At 34.6% G+C, this 24,702-nt stretch overlaps 1 protein-coding gene across 2 annotated transcripts in view; it reads right to left on the bottom strand.

Annotated features, from left to right (window-relative positions):
- Positions 1-24,702, bottom strand: part of ntrk2a (neurotrophic tyrosine kinase, receptor, type 2a) — a 68,935-nt gene that overhangs the window by 40,202 nt on the left and 4,031 nt on the right. Inside the window, exons 6-12 of one of the 2 annotated variants that reach the window (XM_073819038.1) lie at positions 17,189-17,325; positions 14,859-14,991; positions 12,416-12,715; positions 12,278-12,298; positions 11,456-11,467; positions 11,331-11,368; positions 8,887-8,986 (exon numbers count right to left, since the gene is read on the bottom strand). In XM_073819038.1, the coding sequence (XP_073675139.1) occupies positions 8,887-8,986; positions 11,331-11,368; positions 11,456-11,467; positions 12,278-12,298; positions 12,416-12,715; positions 14,859-14,991; positions 17,189-17,325 (741 nt within the window). Of the gene's footprint in view, positions 1-8,886; positions 8,987-11,330; positions 11,369-11,455; positions 11,468-12,277; positions 12,305-12,415; positions 12,716-14,858; positions 14,992-17,188; positions 17,326-24,702 lie in introns of both variants that reach the window. The other variant, XM_073819039.1, reaches the window with a different exon arrangement.

Here is a 24,702-nt window from a genome sequence, read left to right on the forward strand (position 1 = left end):
ATACCAGTAAATTTTGACCTTGTGGGGACATTTCTCAGGTCCCCATGAGGAAACAGGCTTATAAATCATGCACAATGAGTTTTTTTGATGAAGTAAAAGTTTGCACAATCTCCTGTGAGGGCTAGGTTTAGGTATAGGGTAGGGTTAGGGCGATAGAAAATACGGTTTGTACAGTATGAAAACCATTACGCCTATGGAATGTCCCCATAAAACATGTAAACCAGTGTGTGTGTGTGTGTGTGTGTGTGTGCCTGGTATTCATCACGTTATGGGAACCAAATGTCCCCACAAGGATAGTAATATATAGACATTTCTCAGGTCCCCATGAGGAAACAGGCTTATAAATCACACACAATGAGATTTTTTGATGAAGTAAAAGTGTGCACAATCTCCTGTGAGGGCTAGGTTTAGGTGTAGGGTAGGGTTAGGGCGATAGAAAGTACGGTTTGTACAGTATGAAAACCATTACGCCTATGGAATGTCCCCATAAAACATGTAAACCCAACATGGGCACTGTAATAATAACAAAATCTATTTGAATTGTAATTTTGCTAGTGTTCAATTTGTCAGGAAAGGGATAAAGGACTCATTGAGTTGAATTCTTTAAGACGAACAGAATAAGCCCTGATTGAGCAATATAAAAACTGTCATTACTGAAAGGCAACTTCCGTCTGTCATTCAGAGTGCATCGGCTCTTGAAGCTTGTGTGTGTGTGTGTGTGTGTGTGTGTGTGTGTGTGTGTGTGTGTGTGTGTGTGTGTGTGTGTGATCTCAGCTAATGGTGATTCATGCTCTGTGAGAATGATTCATCGTTGGAACAGAGTAACTATGACGCTTGTAACTATGGCAACAGTGCATGTGGTGGGAAGGAAGGTCCGCCCCCAAGCTCTTAACACACACACACACACACACACACACACACACACACACACACACACACAAGCTTCAAGAGCCGATGCACTCTGAATGACAGACGGAAGTTGCCTTTCAGTAATGACAGTTTTTATATTGCTCAATCAGGGCTTATTCTGTTCGTCTTAAAGAATTCAACTCAATGAGTCCTTTATCCCTTTCCTGACAAATTGAACACTAGCAAAATTACAATTCAAATAGATTTTGTTATTATTACAGTGCCCATGTTACACATAATGCATGCAATGAACGGTAACTCTTTCTATGAAGCCCGTATTTATATTATATTATAAGGGTATTCTTAAAGGGGTCGTCGGATGCCCATTTTCCACAAGTTAATATGATTCTTTAGGGTCTTAATGAAAAGTCTCTAATATACTTTGGTTAAAATTCTCAATAGTAGTGTAAAAAACACCCTTTTTCCTTGTCAAAATCAGCTCTGCAAAACATCAGCTCATTTTATCGCAAGGGCCCTTTAAATGCAAATGAGCTCTGCTCGCCCCGCCCCTCTCTGCTGAGGGATTACGAGCTGTAATGTTTACAAGCACATTATTAAGAAAGGCCATTTGCAACGATGCATAAAAAACCCTTCTACTCACTTTTGTTGTGGGTGAAGCTGCATCACGAATGATTCACACGAACACAGACGCATATGTAGATCGGTATTGGCGCTTTCCTTTAAAAAACGAAAGTAACGTTGTTCTCTGCCTCTTCAGCGGCTCAGATGTCGGGAGTAAATGACTACTGCTATGTTCATTATTACATCCAACAACAGAACACCTCAATCGCTCAATTAGAGTCTTCCTCTGCACCTGAGTCACACAATGGTGATCGTATTCGGACTGTTTCAGCTCGGTGAGGGCGGGGCTAAGGTAAGATGCTCGTGTCAATCAACTGTGTTTCGTCACAATGACAAGAAGCTGATAATGACCTGATTTTAAAAAGGGTATATCACTTTTAAACGAACCGTATGTAAGAAATGTATTTCAGTTAATCATAAAATGGCCCTGACATGTCACTAGACATTAAGAAATCATGTTCATTTCAAATACTTATATCACTGACAACAGTGGTCCGGAAAATGTTCAACTATTAAAAAGAATATTATCAGAACTAATGCTCATGAGTTATGGTGATTTTTATAGGGTTGGAATGGTAAAAATCTTGAATTGTAGTTTTTTACAAAAAATGTTTAAAATAAATGAAATTAAACTTTATAGTATTGATACTGTAATTGAAAATACAGTATTTGAAAATACAGTAAAGATACTGTAAATTAAATTACAGTAAAGACCTTTTAGTAGTGCTAATGCAACTACAGTAAAAATACTGTAAACATTTTTACAGTAACTTACTGGCATCCAGCAATCCAACAATCTTTTTACAGTGTGTAACTCGACCAAATTCTGTCCTAACAGACCATACATCAATAGAAAGCTTATTTATTCAGCTTTCAGCAGATGTATAAATCTCAGTTTAAAAAACAATTGACCCTTATGGCTGGTTTTGTGGTCCAGTGTCACATATTGTGAACATGCTGTCATGGTACAGTTGAAACTTTAAAATTGAACTTCTTTTTCAAAAGAAAGAAAGAAAGAAAGAAAGAAAGTTAGTTTCCATCAGTGGTTGTATATCTTTGTGTCTGGTCCAAAATCTGCCAATGACCTTTTTAAGGGAACTTGAGTTAACATTTGTGTACAATACGTGTTTTTTTTTTTTTTTTAAACAACAGCATGCATCTCATTAATCATCATTAAATAGTGTTAATGAATGTATATATTGACATTATAAAGGCCTTTGTCACCTTGCTCTCTAGGCATCCAGTAACGGTCAATCGCTTGAATGCTTGAATGCACTTGAATATTGAATGCTCTCTTCACAATAATGAAGCATCAGTGTGCTCAGACACACTATTATGTGACCTTGACCTGCCGGCTGGACATTTACTGTGGTACTGCGCTCAATAAATCCAACATCCACTGCAGTCACACGCCTCATATAGATCAGTGACACCGGTTGACATTTGCTTGTTTAAAATAATGTGAGCAAAACATGAGTTGAAATCGCTTATACATTTATACATTTAGAACCTAATATATAATTCGTTTTGCAGTTATAAAATGCACATTAGTGCTAGATTAGTGACCTAGTGTTTTGTGTTTCTTAAAGGACTCATTCACTTCCAGAATAAGAAATTCCTAATAACTTACTCACTCCCATGTCATCCAAGATGTTCATGTCTTTCTTCTTTCAGTCGAAAAGAAATCAAGTTTTTGTGAAAACATTCTAGGATTTTTCTCCATATAGTGGACTTCAATGGGATCAATGGGTTGTAAGGTCCAAATTGCAGTTTCAATGCAGTTTCAAAGGGCTCTACACGATCCCAGCCAAGGAGTAAAGGTCTTATCTAGTGAAATGATTGGTTATTTTCTTAAATATATATATATATATATATATATATATATATATATATATATATATATACACATATATATATATATATACACACACACACTTTTTAATCACAAATCCTGGAATGTTTTCCTCAAAAACCTTAATTTTTTTGACTAAAGAAAGAAAGACATAAACATCTTGGATGGCATGGAGGTGAGTAAATGATCAGGAATTTTTTTATTCTGGAAGCAAACTAATCCTTTAAAACAGTGTTTTGCATTCAAAAGATGGTGACTTTTTGATTTATAGCATGTCTGACATGTTGTCAACTACACTCTGAAGAACCTTTCAGTTTCACAAAAGGGTTTTTGTGGCAAATAAGGTTCTTTTAGATTATAAAAGCATAAGCAAGAAATGGTTCTTTAAAGAACCTTTGACTAAATGGTCCTTCTATGGCATCACTTGAAGAACCTTTTAAAGGAACACCACTTTTTTTGGAAATAGGCTCATTCTCCAACTCCCCCCGAGTTAATAAGTTGAGTTTTTCCGGTTTTGAAATCCATTCAGCTGTTCTCCTGTTCTGGCGATATCACTTTTAGCATAGCTTAGCATAGATCATTGAATCCTATGAGACCAATAGCATCGCATTAAAAAATGACCAATGAGTTTCGGTATTTGTCCTATTTAAAACTTGACTCTTCTGTAGTTATATCGTGTACTAAGACCAGTGGAAAATGTAAAGCTGCGATTTTCTAGGCCGATAAGATTAGGAACTACACTCCTATTCCAACGTAATAGTCAAGGAAGTTTGCTGCCGTTACATGGACGAAGCAGGCGCAGTAATATCACGCAGCACATCGCAGCACAACGTGACCAACTGCATGCACAGGGAGCGTTCCTCGTTGGAAGTTACCTAGCTGGGAACTAATTCAGGCGCTGTGTGATATTACTGCGCCTGCTTCGTCCATATTACGGCAGCAAACTTCCTTGACTATTACGCCGGAATGGGAGTGTAGTTCCTAATCTTATCAGCCTAGAAAATCTCATCTCTACATTTTCCGCTGGTCTTAGCACACGATCTAACTGCAGAAGAGTCAAGTTTTAAACAGGACAAATATCAAAACTCGTTGGTCATTTTTGAACGTGATGCTATTGGTCTCATAGGATTCAATGATCTATGCTAAGCTATGCTAAAAGTGATATCGCCAGAACAGGAGAACGGCTGAATGGATTTCAAAGCCGGAAAAACTCAACTTATTAACTCAGGGGGAGTTGGAGAATGAGCCTATTTCCAAGAAAAGTGGAGTGTTTCTTTAAAGCACCTTTATTTTTAAGAGTGTATCAACTCATTTTGACTGTAAAATCAAGAAAAAAATGCATTTTTCATGAATAATGCTTTAACAACAGAAGTCTATAAGGCATATCAGATGCTTTAAAATCTGAATATGCAGCTTGTTTTTTGGTTAAAGTACTTCAATGAATTCTTCTGTAAAATGTGTTTGTAAAATTCATTTGTATGAAAAATAACCTCATAAAAAAGTTAAATTTCCGCATGAAATCGGGTTGCTGTTCTAGATACTAGGTTACCAATAAATATATTTTGGTAACATTTTACAATAAAGTCCCATTAGTTAATGTTAGTTCATGTATTAAATAACTAACAATGAGCGATACATTTATCACAGTATTTATAAATCTTTATTAAACCCTAAGTGAATTTTTTTTTAAATAAATCCCTTAATCCCTTTAATAGATCCCTTAATCCTAAAATTATCAACTACCTAACTATCAGCAAATTAGAAGTTTACTGAGGCAAACGGCATAGTTAATAGTTAGTTAATAGTGAGAACTGGTCCCTAAACTAAAGAGTGAATAGTATTAACAAATGCAACCTTATTGTAAAGTTTTGTAAAGCCATTTTTTATATATAACTATTACTAGTTTACTAGATTTAGCTGAAATCCTTGAATTAATGAATGTGGCTATATGTGAACAAACAGGCATTGCGAAGCCATGCCATATAGACTTTGATTATAAGTGCATTATATATATTATAACATGTTCTTGCTTAGTTCGAGTTAATTTCAAAGTATAAATTTGAAGGATCCGCAAGGAACATTCCTATAAAAATCTTAACATCTGAAGTTGGAGAGAGGAGAACTGTGGGATAGTGGTTGAGGTGCACCTTTAGTTCGTTAACCAAAGGCCATGAGTCCAGGACTGATGATACTTCTGACCTTGACAAGCTCCATTGATTTTTTTTGATTCGTCCAAACCAGAGAAAACCGATACCTGCTCTCTGAATCATTGATAAGCAGAAGGTTGCTGACTCTCTCTCTCTCTCTCTCTCTCTCTCTCTCTCTCTCTCTCTCTCTCTCTGTATGTCAGGCAGATGAAGCGCTGCATCTCTGCAGACAGCCTCACTTCCTGAACCTGAGGGCTACAATTTCACCTCCTTCCATTCCCACTCCACATCCTCTCCTCTCTCAATGGTGCAAGGTCTGCGTTTTTATACACCGAAGTGAGATACAGCATTTGTGTGTGTGTGTGTGTGTGTGTGTGTGTGTGTGTATTTACAGTGGGGTCTAAAAGTTTGGGAACACACTGGAAATCTGAGATCAAAAATTTAGAACGTTTTCAGTCAAATTGTGATTTTTATGATGAGAAAAAGACAAAATATGAGCATTTGAAGCATTATTAGAACCAAAACAAAATAGTAATTTAGCATGAAACCTTCATAAAGGTAAGTAATCATGCATTTCGTCCTTGTGGACAACCAAGACGGCACTTACGCACACACGCAAGACCACTGTGCGAAAATAAGCCCCTCGGGCCGTCTAACTTGACACTTCCTCTCAGAGAAACCACAAAAACAATCACACGCTCTCACTCAGACCAACTGACTATCAAGCTGTCAGCAGCCAAGACAAACGCAAACACTCGTTCATGTGAAAAAAAAAAAGACCAGCCGGCTTGATGTTCAAGCATCAAACTGAAAATCTGCTTTAGAGGTTAATTAGTAAATTACAGAGAATGTGCCGAGATTATTTGCTGAAGTAAGCGGCACTATTACTATTGCTCTGGGTTAGTGATTTGGGAACAAATCCCTAAAGATGTGGTCACATTTAATGATGTTCGACAAAATCCCAGAAGGTCCTCCTCCAAAAAACTACTTGCAAACAGCTTATGTTTATGACAGTTTTGTGTTGCCACAAAATTATGTGTAGACTTTCGTTACCAATCAAAATGGAGGCTTGTTTAAATACCTAGTTCTGCCATGAAAACTCTAGATCATGCAGACTGATGGGTTGTTAATGTAACTGATGATATCACAGAGTTATACGACTTGGCACAAGCTGATTGGTTCATGTTGGGTAGGCAACCAATGAGCTTGCAGCTATTTAAATGGCTGCTACCATTCACTTGGGCATTTCGTACCGCGCTTTCAGAGTTCCTCTGGAATCCTCCACCTTCCCCAGCTCCACCTTTATAGATCTGCTATGGGTTATTTTATGCTATTTGTGCAGCAGCAGTATGTCTTAAATAATGCAATTATTTTAAGCAATTCAAGTGCAATTACTGTGCATTTATTCTTTTTAACAATTAAACACACAATTTCTGTCTGCCCAAAGATTAAATTGGGTAAAAAAAAATCTCCTACAACTGAAGAAAAACTTGTGGTTGAGTTGAGTGGGCCAAAAAGCAACCATCCAAAACACACTAGCAACCATAGAATCAAAACTACACCAAGCACAGTATAGCAACGGTTTGAAAACAACCCTAGCATTGCAACAGCAACAACTGCACTTTCATAATTTTCTTAAGACAATCTATATATCTTCTAAACAAACACACTAAATGAAATACAGTCACCCCTCTATAACACAAAATTCACATGTTTATTCCCTATGAGAATTCATTTAGTCAAGATGCATGGCACAAACCTTTGGTAGAGACAAACAAGAGTGAAAGAAAACACTTTAGCAGTCAACCTGATCTCATGACGAAAACTTGCCAGTGGGAACTTTATCGCAAAAACACAAAATACTTACCGCCATATAAGTTTCAAGACATATTCAAAGTGATGTCCAGTGGTGCTAGAGTGTTAGATTTTTTTTCCTCAAAACAGATTGGTTTTGAATGTGTCACCGCAATTCTGACTTGAAATGTCCGCTAAGTAACTCTAAGCGCACTAAGCACACTCTCATCTTTCAGCTCTCTCATCATGAGTCGTGTTTTTCAAGGGATTTGTACCCAAGGATTCTGCATCCTAAGTCCAAGCGAAATATATGGATATGTAATCTTAACTGTGTACGAAAACAATTACAAGTGCTTGCTCTTTTACTGCCTCTAGTGTTCATTTCTGTCGGAAACTGCAGTGACATGTATTTATTGGTACGTATTTCACGTCTTGCGAAAAAGTTCCTCCTAGGGGTTCACCGAATGTTTGGCAACCGAAATTATTCGGCCAAAAATAGCAAAAAGAGTTTTTTCGGTGTTCGGCCAAATAAGCGAAAAGGCCGAAAAAATTATACCGAACAATGATGTGATGTGATCAAATAGAGGCACGCACTAATGCAGCAAAGATGTCGGCAGTGTGGAAGCATTTAAAACTGTCAGAGAAAGATGGAAAAATCATTAGCCAGGGTTCAAAGTCCAAAGCGCGAGGAAAATCTGCGCTGAAACAGCGTAAAGAGATTCATTCATAAATCTGCTGCTGTCAGCAAAAAGTAGTACTGAGGTGTTCGTGCGGGTTTTCGCCAAAATAAAAGTCAACATTCATAAATGTTAGCATTGTAATTTTACTGTTGTTCTGTAAAATAAAATAAAAAAGTAAGACAAAAATAATGATAACAATCATTACAATTTGTTATTATTAATACATTTATTATAACATCCTCCTTTGCTCATCAAGGCTGCATTTATTTGTACATTAAAAACACATGCCTGATTAAAGAAGAAAATGACCAAAGAATATTATTTTACTAATATAATAATTTTAAGTTTGATTGTGCTTTGTTGGTAGGCTAGAATGTCTACTAGAATGTTAAAAATGTTCTGTGTTAAGTTAAAAAAATTAAATTGTTGTTTTGTAATTGAATTACAGAAGACAACACTGTAAACAAAAAAGCAAATATTGGCTATTTAATTTATGCAATGGTGAAAAAAATTGGCAAAATACACGGGAGGGAGGGGCACGAAAAACTATGTTCGGTAATCGGCCTTCTGCCCAGTGTTTAATTTTGTTTGGCTTCAACCAAGAATTTTCATTTCGCTGCATCCCTAGTTCCCACAGGTACTTTTTCGCCATGAGATGGGGTAGTTAGTAGTCATCTATATTCACCAAAAATTATTCAGTATTAGTGTGCACTTTAGTATTCTCCATGAGAAACACGTGTTATAGTAGATTAGGTGTGCATTAGTAATTAGTAGAGCTCATTAGAGTCGAAGCACAGCTTTCCTTTAGCATTCCTCTTTTTCAAGTTCAACAAAAGAAAAACCCAGAACAATATGTCTTTCCAGAGCTACAGTCCGTAATGAAACTTTGGCAGAGGCGCTCACAGAGCTGAGAGGTGCTTACCTTTGATTCCGAACTTTGAGTTGCGTCCAAACTTCAGAATGACGAGCATCAAGATGAAGCCTGTGAATGTGACCGCCGCGATTCCCACGACCACGTACACCTAGAAGAAAGAAGAGCCTTCAGTGAGCAATCAAAGCTTCAAGCACAGCTGAGGGGAAAAAACATGCTCTCAGTGAGGAAAAGACATTTACTCAAGGGTTTTGACAATTTTCACTTACACAAGTCATTTAGTTTATGGGTTTTCAGCGTTTACTGTATTAAAAACCGATTGTGCATCTAGAGGTCACAAACATATGGCTTAATGAATACATAGCACATAACTCAATCTGATTTTTACATCAGCAGCCAATGGGCTCGCTGTTCACCATTCACAGGGCTAGTGTTTGCTGTAGCAGTTGCGGCGTACTTCAAAAACCCTTCACCTTCCCCAGCTCCACCTCTATTGATCGAATAAGGCCATGCATGTTATATATAGGGGTTATTTAAAGTATGCTATATGTGCAGCAGCAGTATTTTTGCTCATAGCAGTATGTCTGTGGATGTATTAGCAGTAGCAAGTCTCAGTACTTGCTCTGCCACAGCAGCAGCAGCGTAGCAGATCTATTCAGCCAAGACCAAACATATTAACATTGCCATGTCTATTCCCATGCTAAACTCTCCCAAATGTCGTCATGACAGAAATCTCTTTCTTCGCTGTAAAAAAGATACTTATTTGCCAGTTTACTAAACATTTTCCCCCGGTTTCACAGACAGGGCTTAAGCCTAGTCCTAGACTAAAAATGTAAGTCTGAGTTGTTTCAACTGAAATAAACTAGCGCTGACTGATCTTAAAAATATATCAGTGCCTTTTTTTGTTTTAAGATGCACACCAGTAATGTTTTTGTCTAAGGATGTTTATAAAAATTACTTAAATGTCCTAATTGATCTATGGCCTAATCCTGGCTTAGTCTAAGCCCTGTCTGTGAAACCGGGCCTTTATGTTTAAAATACTACAAAATGTATTTAAACAAGTACATAAACATAAATTACAGAATTGCTCCAACTGATCAAACACAGTTTCTAAACAAAGAATTTCATACTGCAGAAATGCTGAGGGTTTATGAGTTGCTAGCATGCATTGAAGCTCAAATAAATTATGTTTTTACTGTTATAAAACTATCATGTTGTTAAATATAATTTGAAATTACTGTAATTATTGTATAGTTATTTGTTGTGTTGTAAAAAGCTCATCTTTTTACATTAGTTGATCACCATTCTTGAGCATACAGTATACGTGACCCTGGACCACAAAACCAGTCATAAGGGTACATTTTGTGAAATTGAGATTTATACGTCATCTGAAAGCTGATAAATAAGCTTTTAACTGATCTATGGTTTGTTAGGATAGGACAATATTTGGCCGAGATACAACTTTTTTATTATATGCAATCTGAGGGTGCAAAAAATCGAAATACTGAGAAAATTGCCTCTAAAGTTGTCCAAATTAAGTTTTTAGTAATGCATATTTCCAATGAAAGATTAAGTTTTGATATATTTATGGTAGGAAATTGACAAAATATCTTCATGGAACATGATTTTTACTTAATATCCTAATGATTTTTAGCATAAAAGAAAAAGCAACCATTTTAACCCATACAATGTATTGTTGGCTATTGCTACAAATATACCCATGCTACTTAAGATGTTTAAATGTTTTGTGATCCAAGGTCACATGTGTAGAGAACGAAAATTAAATTTGACAAAACAAAGTAGTGTTAGTTAGTATAATCGTTAAGACAACAGTTGAGAGAACTCAAAAATCTCAATGCATCATGTTGCCTTGCGTTTCACTTTTCTCAACCATTTATTTTATAACTGCGATGTGATGTGAAGCTTAGATTGTGAATTCTTTCTCACTTGATGCTATTGGAAAATGATAATTAACATACAGCAAGTAAACACACTTTTTATATGAATGTGACTAGATGCTGCATTGTTTGCCAACCACAAACAGCCAAGTGGACTTTAATCCAATTATTAATATTAATAAAAGCTGTAACCCTTTGTTTTAAGAGCCAGTTCTCACTTGTTGCTTATTAGCATGCATATTCCTAACATATTGGCTGTTTATTAGTATTTATAAAATACACATTAATGTCTTATTCTGCATGACCATAAGATCCCTTAATATTACACTTAAAGCTGCCCAACTAACTATTAATAAGCAGTAAATTATGAGTTAATTGAGGGAAACTCTTTGTGAATATGTGACTTAATCTAAAGTGTTAACAGTAAAGTAAAAGTAATTATTTGAAAAAAACATCAGTGTCATTTATCACATTGCTTTCATTTTAAAAGGAGAATAAGAGGGTTTAAGGGGTTTACACTCTTTGCACTGTGTGTAAAATCACTGCAACACAGAGACTTTTTTCGTTTTGGAGCAGTTAAAGTTAAATTTCACTCACAGCAACTTTGTCCTCAGGCGGTCCAAGAGGAGTGTCATCTGTTTAAAAGAGAGGAAACATTAAGATACATGTGCAGCTAGACTACAAATCTATAATGTGCATGTTCATGTGTCTTTTGGTCATACCTGTAGTGGGATCTCACACACAAGAAGACAAACAGAAGAAGAAAAAAACCTTTTAATAACCTACACTTGTAATAAAGACTTTATGACATTGTAATAATACATATATTACTTGATAAATGTAACCCCCTGCTGAAAAAAAAAAACAGTTAAAACCAGCCTAGGCTTGTTGGCTGGTTTTAGTTGGTCATAGCTGGTCAGCAGGCTGGTTTCAGAGGGGTTTTGGCCACTTTTCCAGCTTCCAGCTTCCTAGGCTAGTTTTAGTTGTTTTTTCAGCAGGGCCTGGGCCACGTTTCTGAGATGTATACATCATATACATCATAATCAGAAGTCTGGTTCATAAGGTATTTGAAGGTAATATGGTTTATAGGTATTATGGTTCATACAATATTTGGCCGAGATACAACTATTTGAAAATCTGTAATCTGAGGGTGCAAAAAAAAAATCTAAATATTGAGAAAATAGCCTTTAAAGTTGTCCAAATGAAGTTCATAGCAATGCATATTACTAATCAAAAATTAAGTTTTAAAGTATTTATGGTAGAAAATGTACAAAATATCTTCTATAGAACATCTATAGAAGATCTTTAGTTAATATCCTAAAGATTTCTGGCATAAAAAAAAAAATCTATAATTTTGACCCATACAAATATACCCATGCTACTTAAGACTTACTTTGTGGCCCAGATTAAACAGGGAAGGTTTACCCAAAAATGAACCCAAGACTTATTTCTTGTAAAACACGTCTTATGTGTATAAAATGACAAAGTAACCATGACTGATAATAACTGTATAATTTGATTATGAATTCTTAAAAGAGACTCACCATAATACAGCGGATCTGTAACTGACTCTAAATGACAAACATGGAAGAGAAAACAAACAAGGCAACTTTTCAGACACTGTGTTATGGTCACATTCACTGTAATTATTTTAATTTGGCAGCATGTCAATTTCAGCTCACCGTTCCATGGCTCATGCATGAAATGCGCAAACACTGCCTTGCGGTCATCCCCGAATGAGTTTTTGGCCAGCAGTGTGTATTTTCCGTTGTTGATGTGTGTGGGACTGTCCAGGTGTAAGCACCCATGGTATTCGCCCTCTGAGTAATCGTGGATCATGGTACGGATAAAGGGACCCTCTTCCACGGGTTTGCCGTTTAATAACCAGCTCAGTTTAGGCTCTGGGTTGCCCGATACGCTGAAGGGAATGCACCAGTGGTGGTCTGAGACCGCATCCATCAGCTTGCTGATTGCAGGTGCAACTGGCATCCCAAATAAATGATACAGATAAACAGAAAAAAATGACAGATACAAACATAATTGGGTCAAAGACAAAATAGGGTTTAAGCATAAAAACATTAAGTGTAATACTACTTTACAATGTTGTTTTTCCCAAACATTAAGTGTAATACTGCTTTAAATTGTTTTTTATTCCCCCAAAAAATATCTAAAAGTTTTTTTTTTTAATTGCATTTTTGTTTTTGTTTTTAATTGTATTTTGTTTTTGCTTTTAATTGCATTAATAATTTACTAATTTAATAATACAATACATAATTTACAGAAGACGCCCATTAAAATGTCATTTAGTGTAACAATCTTGTCAGGCATATTTACAACAAAAATCAATTTATGACATATTAAAAGACAAATTACTTTCACCCCAAATACTAATTAGTCTTTTTTTTTTTTTTTGCCACGATCCTAGGTTTTGCCCATTTATCAGAAAGAATTTAAATTATAAATTTTAATGTGCTTCCTAATTCTTTTATATATTTTAATATGTACAAGTCAGGATACACATGTTTGTTTAAATTTTTACATACATATTGTGTTACACTGAATGATAATGTAACATTATTTCAAGCTAATTTTGACATTTTATTCTCCAAAAATGTATTTGAAACCTTAAAAGTAGACTCACTGTACACTGTAAAAAGTTTTCACTAGATTCAACTTAAAAACCTAAGTTCAGCTGCTGCCTTAAAATTTTAAGTTAGATCAGCTTAAAACTACAAGTCATTTTAACTTATTACAATAAAAATGACTTGATTTAACCTGTGAGTGGAAATGACTTGAGTTGATTTAACTTAAAAATTTAAGGCAGCTGATAAACTTAAGTTTTTAAGTTGAAACTGGTGAAAACTTTTTACAGTGTAAAAAACGATTTGTTGAGTCAAGCTCAAATAATTTGTTACCCAGCTGCCTTAAAATTTTAAGTTGAATAAACTCAAATATCTAAGTTGTCAGTACAACTTAACATTTCAAGTTGACTGAACTTAAAATTTGAAGGCAGCCGGATAACAAATTATTTGAACTTGACTCAACAAATTGTTTTAATGTGCTATCTGTGGACATAAAATCACTTTTGTAAATTTCTTTTGACCTGGACATCCTAAAGTTATTTTTGTGCTAATGCTAGTACTTGAATAACACTTCACAATAAGATGTCATTAATGTATTAACTAACCTGAACAAACAATGAACAATACATTTATTATTCATCTTTGTTAATGTTAGTTAATAAAAACACAGTCGTTCATTGTTTGTTCATGTTAGTTCACAGTGGATTAAAAGGAATATCACAGAAAAGATGATTTTTGGCTCTTTTAAAGTAAAAAATAAAAATAAAATAAAATACAGTCCACTCAAAACATTTACTAAAAATAAGCTGCAAAAAATGTCCAAAAAAGGCCGCCCAGTTTGACATATAATCATAATTATTCAACAACCTAATCAACAAAAAGGTACAAATTGCCAAGACAAAATTCAGAATTTTTGGTTAATGTGTTGGATTCATTACTGTTCAACGGTTATAAGATTTATTTATTTATTTATTTATTGGCTTGTTTGTTTAAAAGAATTTAATACTTATCAAGGATACATTAAACTGATCAAAAGTGACAGTAAAGACATTTATATATATAACATAATAATGTTATAAAAAGCTGTTTCTATATTTATAACAATGCAAAAAATGCTTTTCTTACTTAGATTTTTTCACAAGATTATTTTTCTTATCCAATTAGCAGATTATTTTGCTTTTTTCAAGCAAAAACACACTTAATTTTGATTATTTTTACTCATCTAGAAAATCCTTCTTGATTTAATCATTTTTAGATATTTTGGCTGGAAACAAGACCAAAAATCTAAGAAAAGCATTTGTTTGCAGTGTAGAATGATTTCTGAAGGATCATATATTTTAATGGAAAACACTTATTTGGAATTGTAAGAATATTTCACAATTTTACTGTTTTTATGATATTTTTAATCGAATAAATGCAGCCTTGCTGAGCAGAAAAGACATCTTTTAAAAACATTAAAACTTAAGTAGTGTGTATTTAAAAAATGTAATTTCCAGAAAAAAATGAGCAGCAATCTAATGCACCAATCCTCCTAATAACTTACACAGTATGTCCAGATCCACTGAGGCCTCAGCTTCTCCCACCATGTTCTCAGACCTGCAGGTGATTTTGCATCCATTGTCCAGGGAAGAGACATTCGTGAGTCTGAGCTCTGACATCTGACCTGAGCGCTCGAGCTGTGGGTGTGAGTTACAGCGATGTCAATGTCATTTCTATTTAAAGTCTACATGCAATCCAACTCCACCCTATTTACAGATTCCTATAGCCTTATTGTGCACAATTCATTGTTGCATGTCATTCCAAAGAAATGAAAAAAAAAAATGTCTTCAATGAAAATTCAATCACTTGCTACTTTTCTAAAATGACTTTCTTTTTCCTTTGGCGTCACTTAGGCGGATGACCATTTGGATAATGTTAACCAACAGCTATTCAGGCGTCGTTGTTTTTGTGAATATCCTGTTACGCCACATTAGGAAAATGGTTTGCAAATGGCTATTTATATTAGGTATTTATGCCCTGTTCCATAAATCAAAGCCTAAAATTCTGTATTTCACATATTATGAATGTGATCAAATAATTACAAGCAATCTTCTCAGGAAAAGTCTAAAGCAAATGTCAGATAATAAGAAAGGTATTAGCAATGCATATTTCATAATGAATCATCAAAATGTCCAAGGGCTGAAAAAAGCTGGATCCAGAATAATGCGCTCGGAAACCTTGTCAAAGGCTCATTACATGTACAGTATGTTGACTCGCAGCCGCAAAACACATATTTAAGATCTGGCAAGACATAGAACACTTATTTCTGCTATATTCATTTGTTGAAGTGAAAATAAAAGGTGGGGCTACTAATACTGGCACAGTCTTTATGGAAGCTTCTTTCTGCCATGGGACAAAAATAATAGTAACATTTTAGCTCATCAAATTTCGAATACTCTCACAATTCTGAGTTTAAATTGCGCAATTGATACTTTTCTTTAGAGCTCTGAGCTTATATCTCGCACTTCTTTTTTGTGCGTCTGCTATGAAATAAGTAAAAAGATTTTTTTCACTCATAATTGTGAGAAATTCTAAAAAAAAAAAAAAGTTGGAATTGCAAGAAAAATTTATTTATTTATGAGATATAAATGTAGGATTGTGCAATATAAACTCCTAGTTCTGAGGGGGAAAAGGCAGAATTGCAAGATATAAATTCATTTTTTTTTTTCGCAATTCTTTTTTTTCCTCTGAATTCTGCGTTGCAATTATGTTTTTTCTTTCTTCCATGGTTTTAAAAATAAAAGAAACTGCAACTTTTCCTCTCACATTTCAGATTTTTTTCACAACTCTGCATTTATAGCTTGCAATTTTGAGTTTATACACTACCAGTCAAACGTTTTTGAACAGTACGATTTTAAATGTTTTTTTAAGTCTCTTCTGCTCACCAAGCATGCATTTATTTGATCCAAAGTACAGAAATTTTGAAATATTTTTACTGTTTAAAATAATTTTATTTGAATATATTTTAATTTTTAATTTATTCCTGTGGTTTCAAAGCTGAATTTTTAGCATCATCCTTAGTCTTCAGTGTCACATGATCCTTCAAAATTAATTTTAATATTTAGATTTGCTGCTCAACAACAACAACAACAACAACAATAATAATAATAATAATACTAACATACATAAATAAAGTGTTTTTTTATTATTAATATTATTATTATGTTGAAAACATATTTTTTTCAGGTTTCTTTGATGAACAGAAAGTTCAGAAGAACAACATTTGTCTGAAATAGATATCTTTTGTAACATTATAAATGTCTTCATCATCAGTTTTGATCAATTTAAAGCATCCTTCCTAAATAAAAGCATTAATTTCTATAAAATGGACTACACGCTTTTAACAGTATAGTTTATAATGTTAAAAAAAAGCTTTTTATTTTAGATAAATATTGATGATAATGATAATAATAATAATAGTAATAAATGCTGAAAATGATAGCTTTGATCACAGGAATAAATTACATTTTAAAATATATTTAAATACAAAGCAACTATTTTCAATAGTAAAAATATTTCACAATATTACTGCATTAGCTGTGTTTTGGATCAAATAAATGCAGGCTTGGTGAGCAGAAGAAACTTCTAAAAAACATAAAAAATTTTACGGCTTTGACTAGTAGTGCACCTCCTAATTTTGCCTGAAAAAAAAAAGCCTGGATTGTAAGATAATAACACCTACAATTAAATAATAATTTATTACAATTATTCATATTTATCCAGCGGCAGAAACAAGCTTCCACAGTATATCCTCTGTGACATCCACATGAAAAGAAACTGCAAGTGCCACTAATAATTACACCTGAATCAATTTGAAATGAAGGCTAGAAGTACCTCATAGGTTGAGTTTAATTTGCAGGTGGTCCAGTTTAAAGTAGGTGTGGGGGTTCCTGCGGTGTTGCACACCAGCGTCACATTCATCCCTTTCTTCATGGTCACTTTAGTGGGTTTGAGAGTCACAGTAGGGAGAACTAGACAGAAAATACACCACAAAACAGTTCAGACACAAATTAACTAATCATGTTTTACAGTTAAAAAAACTAACATTCTTAATCTGAATCACTGTCTTGTGGGTTTTAGTATAAAACACACTTTCCTCATATATTGTGTATCATTCACTATGTACTTCATACTTTCCAGTCTTCATTCCTTTGTTTCTGACAGCTACACTGAAAAATAAAGGTGCTTAAAAAGGTTCTTCACAGCGATGCCATAGAAGAACCATTTTTGGTTCCACAAAGAACCATCGTTCTTACCTTTTTATAATCTGAAGAACTTTCTTTCGCCACAAAAAAACTTAAAAATGTTCTTCAGATGTTTAAGGTTCTTTATGGAACCATTCAGACAAAAAAAAGGGTTCTTCTATGGCATCGTGAAGCACCTTTATTTTTAAGAGTGTACTCTCAGATGTTGTTGTATTTTGTGGCATCATGCTTTCTATCACATAATTACTACATCAACCGGATATCGTCTGTACTGTCTGAACAAAACAGATTTGACAGAAACTGACAGAGTGAATAATCATAAAGATCAGTTTTGTGTGCAGTGTGAAGAAATCCGTATAGGAACCTATAAAGTTGTCTATGAATCATGTGATTAAAATACATAAATAAATCATTAAAAACATTCAAACAAAAACCAAATCCGTTGTGGTGTGAATTTGTGGATCAAATGTGGATTATTGTGGCGTTTTTATCAGCTGTTTGGACTCTCATTCACGGCACCCATTCACTGCAGAGGATACATTGGTAAGTAAGTGATGTAATGCTACATTTCTCCAGATCTGATGAAGAAATGAACTCATCTACATCCTGGATGACCTTACGGTGAGTACATTTTAAACACATTAATTTCTGGGTAAACCATTCCTTTACAATGAAAATTCAATTTACGGATGCTCCCATCATTCAAAGCCTCTGTGACTTTCTGAGGAACACAAAAGAAGACATTTTGAAGAATATTTGAACTGTTTTTCAATTGGATCTAAGACTTTCACTGTATAACCAAAAAAAGATTTTTTGTTTTTTTTCAAATGTCATACAGGTTTTTTTATCATACAGTTTATTCATTATTTAGGCATGTAAATAATTCATCTTGTGGGCTGACGATAGGACCAACACTACTGTGGCTTATTATTTACTCAACCTCCATGCATCCTAGGTGCATATGACTTCCTTCTTTCAGACGAATGCCATCGGAGTTATATTAAAATAATCCTGGTACTCCCAAGCTTTAGAAAAGCATAGACTGAACGACAAAGGCAAGTGTCTCTCTCCATCAGTCCAAAAAACATGGCTTCGGAGGGGTCAGTAAATACTTCCTTTAGCGATCCAATGTGTTTTTGTAAGAAAGATATCCACATTTAAAACATAAGAATCACTTTAATCTAGCTTGCGCAGTTGTACACAGAACTTCCTGCTTTGGGAAGGGGCGTGGCAGGACTGAAATGCCGTCTAAGCTGTTCGCCAATTGAAACGCAGTGGGACTGCTAACCAATCACAACACATTTCTTTTTTCGGAAGGCGGACCTTCATCAAACCTGGAACTAATCGAGCCGTTTGTGCCAGCCTGGAGAGAAAGCTATTGTAATAATATAAATTATGTGAAAAATAATGAGTTTTTTCCAACCACCAGGAATGAGAGCATGTTCTAGTGTACCCCCAAAACAATATAAAGACTTTGTAAAAGAGCATAATAGGACGCATTTCAAGTGACACTGAGATATGAATTTGATATTTATATCAGAAACTCACCAAAAAAGAATAAAGGGAAATTATGTTTAACGTGAATACATGAAAACATGAACATGAAAACATTTAACAATCTCTCTCTTTCTCAAAAAAAAAAAAAAAAATGTGTGCATTCAGAGTCTATTGACACTGAAAAAAATAATAAGTAAATTTACTTAATTTTTATTTGGCAAGTTTTTGCATGCACATTTATTAAGTCAAATTTAAGCATGGAATTAAGTAATAACTACTTAAATAATTTAAGTGAAATTAGCAAAGGAAATAAGTAAATAATTTAACGTGCAGTTAGAGTTTGATGAGTAGTTTCTACCTAATTATTTTCAGTTTACTCTGCAGTCCTCAAGTACAACTGATACAAAACAATCACTCCACGGTTTGTAAACTTTACTCAAACATCATAGCACTGAAAAAGATGCCATTAAATTCCCCCGTAGTTAAAAATTGTATACCTTAAAACTAATCTTTGATCATCAAAATCACATATTTAAATGTTTTTCTTTTGAAAGTCATTTTCTCATGCCTTAAAACAGCTTGAATGTAACTCTACCCCCCGCCTCATTTACTAAACGCGGATCTATGAATAAGTAAATTAGCCACACCTCCACTCACTCACACCAGCCAGAGCCTTGACATAATATATTTTAGTTTAGACATTGGATATTTTAGTTCAGAAATGTAATCACTTTTAAAGAAATCTAATGAAAGTGAATTAATTTGAACATGCATACATTTTAGAAATCGATAAAAACATCCCTTTTGCAATCTATGTTCAGAATCGATCTACTGTATTATATTATATTGTGTTCTAATAGTGTTTTTTATTTTCTAACAGCTATTTTCAGGAAATATTCAAAGTGACACTGAAGTGTACAATATATTTCATATTTCAGCTCTGAAATCAGATCGCATGTGGTTCTCCGTCTGCATCACAGGAATGGCGTTCTAGCCCGCGGGCGCTCCGCTAAATTCAAGGCCAAAGAGTGCAGACAACTCTGACCGGCTCTGTCATAAACAGACAGCCAAACCAGATCTCTATCTCAATCTGCTCTCAGGCTGTGCCAACTGACATCCTTATCACCGCGTCCCATGGCATCGCTTGCTTCTGCAGGAAACTGCAGGACACGCAACTTTGATCATGTCTTAAGAATCATGTATGCTTTCTTATGCTGTTAATCTTGGAGTGACTTTGTAACATCCACCACACAGAGTACAGACCTTCAGCCTGTTCAGACAAAAAAAAAAAAAAAAAAACGGCACTTACTCCAATAGGAATAGCTAACCCAAAAATGAAAATTTCCTAAGACTTATGGAGATATTAAGGATGCAGTACTACTCTTAAAAATAAAGGTGCTTTAAAAGGTTCTTCACAGCGATACTATAGAAGAAACATTTTTTTGTTCCTCAAAGAACCATTCAGTCAAAGGTTCTTTAAAGAATCTCTTTCTTACCTTTTTATAATCTGACGAACCTTCTTTCACCACAAAGAACCTTTTGTGAAACAGAAAGGTTCTTCAGATGTTAAAGGATCTATATGGAACCATTTAGACAAAAAAGGTTCTTCTATGGCATCGTGAAGTGCCTTTATTTTCAAGAGTGTATGTACTCAAGATTAACATGAGATTTGGATGAAACTGTTTGTGTTATGCTGCCTTTAATAGGAAAAGATTTGGAAAAATGTGACCACAAAAATCACCTCACCTCAGCAGTAAATGGGTGCCGTCAGAATGAAAGTCTAAGCAGCTGATAAAAATGTCACAATAATCCACAAGTAATCCTCATGACTCCAGTCCATCAATTAACATCTTGAGAAGAGAAAAGCTGCTTGTTTGAAAGAAACAAATCCATCAAGGGGTTTTACCTTTAAACATTTGCTTCTGGCCAAAACACACATCCACAATCCATAATAACTCTCCCTCCAGTTAAGAAAAGTCCATCCTCTGTTGTCCTCTTACATTGAAATCCAAATATAAACGTTCTTTATTGGCATCAATTGTTCCATGAAGAACCTTGAGCATCCATGGAACGTTTTAAATGCAGAAAAGGTTCTTTAGATTTTTAAAACGTTCTTCAAAATGGTTCTTTTAGGAACTGTTCACTGAAAGGTTCTTCTATGGCACCTTTTTGGAACCTTGAATTTTTAAGAATGTATTTGTTTAAAACGGCTTTGGGTTGTTTTTGCTTAAAAAACAGCTGACTAGCAGTATTATGGGTAAAGGATTTGTATATTAGCTGTAGGCAACATTTTAAGTTAATACCCCTTAATGATGGCTTTGTTTCTTACAAACACACAGCTTTTGGCTTCACAAAACATTAACTGAGTGGCGTGGATTACTTGTGGATTATTGTGATGTTTTTATCAGCTGTTTGGAATCTCATTCTGACGGCACCCATTCACTGCAGAGGATCCATTAGTGAGCAAAGGATTTAATGCAGCAAAGGTTCTTGGGGAACCAAAAATGGTTCTTCTATTACTGCAAAAACACCTTTTTGCAACCTTTAATTTTTGAAGAATGTATTTGATTAAAACTGTTTTTGGCTGTTTTTGCTTAAAAAAACAGAGCTTGACTTGTTGATTCAGACTAGACGACCAGCGGTATTATGGGTAAAGGATTTGTATATTAGCTGTAGGCAACCGTTTTAAGTTAAAAACCCCCTAATGATGGCTTTGTTTCTTACAAACACACAGCTTTTGGCTTCACAAGACGTTAACTGAGTGGTGTGGATTACTTGTGGATTATTGTGATGTTTTTATCAGCCGTTTGGAATCTCATTCTGATGGCACCCATTCACTGCAGAGGATCCATTAGTGATTTAATGCTGCAAAGGTTCTTTGGGGAACCAAAAGTGGTTCTTCTATTACCGCAAAAACACCTTTTTGGAACCTTTAATTTTTTTTAAATGTATTTGTTTAAAACTGTTTTGATTTGTTTTTGCTTAAAAAAAGAGCTTGGCCTTTTCATTCGGATGAGACGACTAGCAGTATTTTGGGTAAAGGATTTGTATATTAGCTGTAGGCAACAGTTTTAAGGTAAAACCCCTAATGATGGATTTGTTTCTTACAAACACACAGCTTTTGTCTTCACAAGACGTTAACTGAGTGGTGTGGATTACTTGTGGATTATTGGAATCTCATTCTGACGGCACCCATTCACTGCAGAGGATCCATTAGTGAGCAAGTGATTTAATGCAGCAAAGGTTCTTGGGCAACCAAAAGTGGTTCTTCTATTACCGCAAAAACACCTTTTTGGAACCTTTAATTTTTTTTAAATGTATTTGTTTAAAACTGTTTTGATTTGTTTTTGCTTAAAAAAAGAGCTTGGCCTTTTCATTCAGATGAGACGACTAGCAGTATTTTGGGTAAAGGATTTGTATATTAGCTGTAGGCAACAGTTTTAAGGTAAAACCCCTAATGATGGCTTTGTTTCTTACAAACACACAGTTTTTGTCTTCACAAGACGTTAACTGAGTGGTGTGGATTACTTGTGGATTATTGTGATGTTTTTATCAGCTGTTTGGAATCTCATTCTGATGGCACCCATTCACTGCAGAGAATCCATAGTGAACAAGTGATCCAAATCTGTTGAAGAAACAAACTCATCTACATGTTGGATGGCCTGAAGGTGAATACACTTTAAACACATTTTCATTTTTGGGTGACCTATTCCTTTAAAATTCTGTCATCTGATGCTCACAACATTCAAAACCTCTGTGACTTTCTGAGAAACACAAAAGAAGATATTTTGTACAATGTTTCAACTGTATTTGTCCATACAATAGTCAACTGGGTCTAAAACTGACTTTCATTGTATAACCAAAAAATTCAAATGTTCAAAAAGTCAAACAGGTTTGGAACGACATAAGCATGAGTGAATCATTTTCGATCCGAACTTTCCTATTTTAGTTTAAACTGCACTGGCAAAGAAATCTCTCCAAATGTACATTTGGTTCTCTAGATGTTCCAAAAATGGTAAGTTGAAACGATTCACTGGAGCAGCTCATTTTCTTTCATGGCACAAAACAAAAAAAAAAAAAAAAAAGAATGGAAAAGAAAGGCAGTGTTTGGCCACAGGCCAGCAGACGCTCTGTGCTAAATGTCTCAGTGTTTTTGCATTCTGGGGATCCCCCCCGTCTGTCTCTATTTTTCCCTTTTCCTCCCTCGCTCTCTTGTCCTCTTCCTCCCTGGAGGGCCTTCTGCTGTGGTATTGCTTAAAATAGGCCTGGCTGGAGGCTGATCTTTGGATCAATAATTATCCGCGTCTCAAGCCGCAGTCATAAAACTACAGCCTGGACAAATCCCATCTTACCAAACAAACAAACTTCAGTCTTAAATATTGAATGACTTCTGCATAAAACAATAATACATTTCGGTAACACTTTACAATAAGGTTCATTCGTTAACAATAGAACCCATAGTTTAACCTTTAAATAATAGCGGGACAATTTACAATAAATACATAAATAAATAAATAACAATGAAAAATTACAATGCACATACAAAAACTAAACCAAAGCTTAAACTGAAATTAAAAAATAAAAATAAGAGATAATTAAAATACTATTAATGAATATTATAATAATAACACTGATAAACATATATGCTAATTATGATCTATGCTACAACTAGAATCATGCTAGTAACATGCTAATCATACTAGAAACATGCTAGCAACTCGCTAATCATGCTAGAAACATGATAGCAACTCACTAATCATACTAGAAACATGCTAGCAACTTGCTAACAACTCGCTAATCATACTGGAAACATGCTAGTAACTTGCTAATCATACTAAACATTTCAACTTGCTAATCATACTAGAAACATGATAGCAACTCGCTAATCATACTAGAAACATGCTAGCAACTTGCTAATCATATTAGAAACATGATAGCAACCTGCTAATCATACTAGAAACATGCTAGCAACTTGCTAATCATACTAAAACATGCTAGCACCTTGCTAATCATGTTAGAAACATGCTAGTAACTTGTTAACAACTTGGTAAACATGCTAGCAACATGCTTACTTTCTAATCATACTAGAAACATTTTAACTTGCTAATCATACTAAAAACATGCTAACACTTTGCTAATCATGTTAGAAACATGCTAGTAACTTGTTAACAACTTGTTAAACATACTAGAAACATGCTAGTAACTTGCTAATCGTGTTAGAAACATGCTAGTAACTTGCTAACAACTTGTTAAACATACTAGAAACATGCTAGTAACTTGCTAATCGTGTTAAAAACATGCTAGTAACTTGCTAACAACTTGCTAAACATGCTAACAACTCGCTAATTATACTAGAAACATGCTAGCACCTTGCTAATCACGTTAGAAGCATGCTAGCAACATGCTAATCATGCTAGAAACACGCTAACAACAAGCTAGTAACATGCTAATCGTGATAAAATCATGCTAGTAACATTCTACTCAAACTTTAAGCTTTTAAAAATATTTCAGACTGAAAACCATCAAACTTAAAACTTTAAAAGATTTAAAACTTTCTGGTCCGGCTTTCTCAAGCCAACCAAAAGTTTGTCTTGACAAACATTTTTATCTCGTTATTATTATTATTTAATTCTTAGGTCTACAATT

This window comes from Garra rufa, chromosome 15 (genome assembly GCF_049309525.1).
Source record: "Garra rufa chromosome 15, GarRuf1.0, whole genome shotgun sequence".
Taxonomy (NCBI): Eukaryota; Metazoa; Chordata; class Actinopteri; order Cypriniformes; family Cyprinidae; genus Garra; species Garra rufa.